This window comes from Ceratotherium simum, chromosome 2, assembly GCF_057802395.1.
Source record: "Ceratotherium simum simum isolate JZ-2026a chromosome 2, ASM5780239v1, whole genome shotgun sequence".
Taxonomy (NCBI): Eukaryota; Metazoa; Chordata; class Mammalia; order Perissodactyla; family Rhinocerotidae; genus Ceratotherium; species Ceratotherium simum.
The window spans coordinates 46,129,681-46,135,680 of record NC_141901.1 but is presented as its reverse complement, the minus strand read 5'-3'; the positions used below and the strand labels follow the sequence as shown (position 1 = coordinate 46,135,680).

At 47.2% G+C, this 6,000-nt stretch overlaps 3 protein-coding genes across 3 annotated transcripts; 1 reads left to right on the top strand and 2 right to left on the bottom strand.

The window, feature by feature from the left end:
• Positions 1-367: 367 nt before the first annotated feature.
• On the bottom strand, positions 368-2,634 carry H2BC21 (H2B clustered histone 21). The gene has a single exon (XM_014791746.2). The coding sequence runs from the start codon at positions 2,603-2,605 to the stop codon at positions 2,225-2,227; it is 381 nt and encodes a 126-aa protein (XP_014647232.1). The 5' UTR covers positions 2,606-2,634; the 3' UTR covers positions 368-2,224.
• Positions 2,635-2,810: 176 nt separating this feature from the next.
• On the bottom strand, positions 2,811-3,930 carry H2AC21 (H2A clustered histone 21). The gene has a single exon (XM_087444152.1). The coding sequence runs from the start codon at positions 3,876-3,878 to the stop codon at positions 3,486-3,488; it is 393 nt and encodes a 130-aa protein (XP_087300278.1). The 5' UTR covers positions 3,879-3,930; the 3' UTR covers positions 2,811-3,485.
• Positions 2,873-3,636, top strand: H2AC20 (H2A clustered histone 20). The gene has a single exon (XM_004435937.3). The coding sequence runs from the start codon at positions 2,935-2,937 to the stop codon at positions 3,322-3,324; it is 390 nt and encodes a 129-aa protein (XP_004435994.1). The 5' UTR covers positions 2,873-2,934; the 3' UTR covers positions 3,325-3,636.
• Positions 3,931-6,000: the final 2,070 nt, after the last annotated feature.

The window sequence follows — 6,000 nt, the reverse complement described above, 5'->3', positions numbered from 1 at the left end:
ACTTCATCAGGTTCTTATGAGGATTAAATGAGTCAATGTGTGTAAAGGGCCTAGAACATTGGCACATAGTGAGTGCTCTGTAGGTGTCAGCTAAACTTTCTTAAGGACTTGACTTTTTCTATCTTGTTTATAATACTTCATATTTGTGGTCATGTATTTTTCAATTACTAAGCAATTACAGTGTCCTCATAACAGGATATTTCAGCCCCAGTGCTCCTCTGGTGTAGAAGTAAGTCTTGCTGATGGCTTATAAATACGCATCCTCCAAGTCAGAGGCACCCAGCTTTTTCATAGACCCAGTAGTCGTTGTATCTGTTAATTTCATTTAATTAGAAAATATACTGCAGATAAAAGAATCCAGCCAAGCTTTTAAATTAATTGGTAACTTTATTAATAACAATAGAATCTACACACATTTGAAAACATACATGTAGGAAACATAAGATTTAATCAGTCTATGGTAATGTCTGGAGTCCATTTGGATTCATGAAACCCCTGCAATCAACTCCGGGACCCCTTAGCCAAAAGCAGAGTTTAATAACTGATCAGACCATCAGTGTATTTATCAGCAAAATCAAGGCTTGGACAGAAAGGTTCAACATTCTGTAATCACACAAAATAAAACTAAAATGCAATTGTCCTCGCATCTGAGGATACAAAGGTGGACAATGTTAGCTGCATGTCCAGCGGACCAATCACTGTGCTTCTCTCAACCTCATTTGTAGAAGGGATATTAACTTTGCGTATCTTACAGGGTCTCCTGAAAAGCAAATGAGATGGCGAGTGTAAATTAAAAGCTCATCTCGGTGGGGAACACAGGATGAGGACGGTGGAATTGGGGGAAGGGTGTCAGAAAAAGAGAAAGGAAAAGGATCTTTTCAGGGACCAACGCTCTGAATTTAATTAAAATCCAAAATAGGTTACATTAAACTGAGAAGCATAAAGGGAGGACTGACCACTGCCGCCTCCTTCTTAGGCGCAATAAGAATTTTAACACAGGCCTCCTCCTGGTTGTTGCCCTGAGGTGACTATCATCAGACTTGGGAAAGGAGCTCCAAAACTACTTCCATTTTCATCAGGTCTTCCCATATATTTAATGGAAATGAACCGCACCCATCCATCCAAGGAAGCGATTAAGCAAGGAGTGGAATAGGATAATTAATTCAAAAAGTATTAATTCAATAAGTATGTACATGTCCACTACGTGTCAGGCACGGATTGGCACTGATGATACAGGGGAACACCAGACCCGCCAAGTCTCTGTCAAGGGCTTGAGGAGAAAGCCCCACAAACAATAAGATAAACGAACCACACAATTTCTGACAGCAGCTAACAGGAAGATAAAACAGTTGAGGCACCAGGACAGGCAGGAACGGGGCGCGAATTCCTGAGTGGATGACTTGGGTAGGTCTCTGGGAGGTGACTTTCAGCCCAGACCTAAATGACCAATGCCTTGCGGTGACCCGAGGCTAGAACGGTCCAAAGAGAGCATTCAAAGAAAAAATGATTCACAAATCGATCAATAGGAATTTCAAAGTCTCAAAGTGAGCGGCGAAAACCAGAACCTACTAAGTCTGGAGCCGCGTGTGGTTTTGAATATTCACGTCGTCCAATCAGGGGAAGGCTAGGAACCAGAACCGCTGGGTCTGCCCGAGGTGCCCGAAACTGCTGGTATCCACAGGGAGCCACACCGCAGGGCAGAACTGGTGACCGGAGACCCAAGAGGCTGCCACTCTCGGGAGAATTCTTCAGAGCTGTGACGCAGTGTTCGCAGGACCCCGAGCTTAGTTGTGTCCTGGGGTCCTTTCTTAAATGAGGATGCCCGAAATCTCACTTCGTTTTAGAAAGCCAATAAAACATACCCAACAAAGCCACCAAGACACTGTAGTCTGGGGCCGGACGGTGGGGAGGAGCGTATTCGTAGCATCCTAATTTAGAACTGACTCATAGGAAAACCAAACACAGTAAGGGGTTAAGACGCGCCCTAGATTCAAAAGCAAAGCCAGTCACGCGCCAGGAACCTCAAGTCAGAAGAGCTTAAAATGCTACGAGTGCCATCTTCCACGACCTTTAGCCAACTAGAATAATTTACTTTGCGAGAAAGAACTAAGAGAAAACGCAAGTGAACAGAGCTCTTTTCTGGTGATTAAGTGGGTGGCTCTGAAAAGAGCCTTTGGAGTCAAGCGGGCGGCGGCTCGCGCGAGCACCGCGTCCCGGCAGGGACTCACTTGGAGCTGGTATACTTGGTGACCGCCTTGGTGCCCTCGGACACGGCGTGCTTGGCCAGCTCGCCGGGCAGCAGCAGGCGCACGGCCGTCTGGATCTCCCGGGACGTGATGGTCGAGCGCTTGTTGTAATGCGCCAGGCGGGACGCTTCGCCGGCGATGCGCTCGAAGATGTCGTTGACGAAGGAGTTCATGATGCCCATGGCCTTGGACGAGATGCCGGTGTCCGGGTGCACCTGCTTCAGCACCTTGTACACGTAGATGGAGTAGCTCTCCTTGCGGCTGCGCTTGCGCTTCTTGCCATCTTTTTTCTGGGCTTTGGTGACCGCTTTCTTCGAGCCCTTTTTGGGCGCGGGAGCAGATTTTGCCGGCTCAGGCATTGTAGCACACAACACCGATTAGCAAATAAAAGTACGAGAATGGGCGGGCCTGATCTTTTTATAACTACCGTATGCAAATTAGGGCTCCAAAAGTATCTCGCTCCCATTGGGCCATGTAAGGACCTTGCGTTATCAGTAAAAGCTACGTAACAACACACACTCTTGACCTTATTGGCCGATTCTGGAGCCAATTTAGGACCAATGAAAAACTCGTTCCTGACTCCACCCCTAGGAAAGCTTATAAAGGCTTTCCAATTGCCGATCTTTCAATACTGTTTTGTTGCAGAGTTTCTGGGCTTTAGATATTTGTTATAACTTGATTTTTTAATATGTCCGGTCGTGGCAAGCAAGGAGGCAAGGCCCGCGCTAAGGCTAAGTCGCGCTCGTCCCGCGCTGGCCTTCAGTTCCCGGTGGGACGAGTGCACCGCCTGCTGCGCAAAGGCAACTACGCCGAGCGGGTGGGGGCGGGCGCGCCGGTCTATATGGCGGCGGTCCTCGAGTACCTGACGGCGGAGATCCTGGAGCTGGCGGGGAACGCGGCCCGCGACAACAAGAAGACGCGTATCATTCCTCGTCACCTCCAGCTGGCCATCCGCAACGACGAGGAGCTGAACAAGCTTTTGGGCAAAGTCACCATCGCCCAGGGCGGTGTTTTGCCGAACATCCAGGCCGTGCTATTACCAAAAAAAACGGAAAGCCACAAAGCCAAAAGCAAATAAATCCTGACTAAGTAAACCAAAGATCAAAGGCTCTTTTTAGAGCCACCCAAGTTTTCAAAAAAAGAGCTAACGCGCTATTTCGTGATCAGCCCTTCAGTTGATACTTTAGTGGCTCTTAAAAGAGCCTTTGGGGAGAGTGGGGATGGTGTCAAGCCTCCTAATTACTTGTTCTTGCCAGGCTTGTGGCTCTCCGTTTTCTTGGGCAACAAGACAGCCTGGATATTGGGCAAGACGCCGCCCTGGGCAATGGTGACACCCCCAAGTAACTTGTTGAGCTCTTCGTCATTTCTCACAGCTAGTTGCAAATGGCGAGGGATGATGCGCGTCTTCTTATTGTCTCGGGCCGCGTTCCCCGCCAGCTCCAGAATCTCTGCGGTCAGGTATTCGAGAACCGCCGCTAGATACACCGGCGCGCCGGCCCCCACCCGCTCCGCGTAGTTGCCTTTGCGCAGCAAGCGGTGCACTCGCCCCACCGGGAACTGCAGGCCAGCGCGGGACGATCGAGACTTGGCCTTGGCGCGAGCTTTGCCTCCCTGCTTTCCGCGTCCTGACATTACGGCTAAAAACGCAGCTACAGCTTCTTTTTCAAGGAGAAGGATGTGGAAAGGATAACCAATTTGATGTAATTTATAAGAGCTACCGGGAGGGGTGATGGGAAGTAGTTTGATTGGCTAAAAGCGGAGCCCGATCAAACAGCCAATAGGAAAGCAGAAAGCAGACTCTTCGTTTGCATCCTGCACTGCGAGGAAGTGACGGATGTCCTAAGTACCTACCAATCGCTGGGAGCCACATTAAAGGCCCTTATTTGCATGCCAGTATTTTTAAAGAGAGAAGGCTTTCAAACAAAACGCTATTTTGTTTTGTTTTTTACTGAGTGGCAATTTTTTTCCAGTTTAGAGTGGTAGGTTTTTTCCAGCTTAGAGCAGGGGGAATTCCCAAGGAAGACCCAAAAGGACTGCAGAGGGCCTCAAGCAGATGCAGAGTTATTCCCACTCAAGGGTACGCGATTCTGAAGCCAATTATCCCCTTGAGCCCTAAATTACCCTCCAAGTCCCGCCCTTCTGTCTCGCCACAGCCAAACTACCCTAAAGAATATTCTACTAAGGGCGCCTCCTTTCTCTCTCAATTCAGTCGCCGCCTGCTGTCTGGCTTCGCCCAACCCCCACCCGCCTCCGCTGCTCGGAATCCTGTGTGACCAACAGCTAAAATAGATGTCATCCTCCTCTTGACCTCCAGGAGGCGTCCGATATCGCCTTGAAACGTGCTCTCTTGGCTTTCAAAATGTCGTCCTCTGACTCTTCTTATCCTGCCTCTTCCTCTGCCCATCCCGAAATCCATCTGGGCTCTGCCTCCCTACCTGCCCCACCTCCATTCTTCACTCTTCCTGAAGAATCTTACCCATGCTTTCAACTAATATCCAAATTTGTTTCAGAAGCTCAGGCCCTTAAACCTAACTGCTTACTGGATACTTCAACCCTTTTTTCCCAATAACTCGACCTATCCAAACGCAAACTCATCCAAACAACTCACCCCACCCACCTCTCTTTGCCCTCTTTCCCTGAATTGCACCGACTGTTTTCCAGGTACTTACACCAGAGTCTACTCTTCCCTGCATCTCAACACCACGTCCAGTCAGTTACTTCCTTAACATCTCGTCAGCTTCTTTTCTTGTCGGTCTCATTATTGCCTCAGACTTCAGCAACAGTGCCTTCAGACTCGTGTGTATAATCCTCCACCTGCCTTCCACTGAAATCTTTCCTGAAAGTTCTGTTTCTTCCTCCTCAGCTTCCCGTCCCTGGGAGTTCTACATCCCCTACACCATTTTCACCCTTTCCTGAGTAGCCCATAGGGACAGGAGGTGGAATACTATAGAGAAAAGAATAGATTTAAATTGTCTTCCTTGAACCCTTTTCTGATCTCACTTTTATCCTCACCTTTATTCAACCAACATTCATCTACTACATGCTACCTATCAGGCAATGGGTATACAGATAACTTAGACTAGTACAAAGAACTGTAATGAGATGCCTCTAGAAAATGGAGGAAATCTAAACTCTGGAAGTTAAATTTGTTAATATCTGTAGAGACTACCCCTGGCAAGAATGCTGGTATAGATTTGTGAAACACCCAAGTCCAATCAAAGGTGATGGGAGTGTTTCCTCAATAGTAGAATGTAACTGAAGATAATTCTAACCCAATCGGTTATATCATTTCAAAAGACACATGTGTTAATAGAAAGATGTGGTTCACATAGAGTCTAAACAGGGAGCAAGTACAGTAGGAATGTGTTGTGTTTCTCCAACACTAAGAGTATATGTCTGCTAGACACAAAGGTTTGGGCTATTATAGAAGGGTCCTTAGTTGTGAAATCATCAGCCTTTTTCTCACAGCCTGGGTGAAATATTTCTGAAGACTCTCCAACTTAGGTCAGATTCGGTGCTCAATTAACAACTTTCCAATTATTCTATTTCAAGATAAAAATATGAGACTGAGAAGGGGAGAGCCAGTTACAGGAAGATATATCTATGACTAGAAGTTAATGAATTTGCATTCTGGACTATTCATAAATTTCTTGTGTATTTTGTTAGCATGAGTCTCCTCGAGAAGCCAGTCAACTCTGGAATTTCTGATAGTGTCAACTTTTCAGACCTACAGGGCTGAGAACAAAACCCACGT

Coding starts and splice junctions, on each gene's coding strand:
- H2BC21 (XM_014791746.2), bottom strand. CDS start 2,605: ATGCCTGAGCCGGCAAAATCTGCTCCCGCGCCCAAAAAGGGCTCGAAG.
- H2AC20 (XM_004435937.3), top strand. CDS start 2,935: ATGTCCGGTCGTGGCAAGCAAGGAGGCAAGGCCCGCGCTAAGGCTAAG.
- H2AC21 (XM_087444152.1), bottom strand. CDS start 3,878: ATGTCAGGACGCGGAAAGCAGGGAGGCAAAGCTCGCGCCAAGGCCAAG.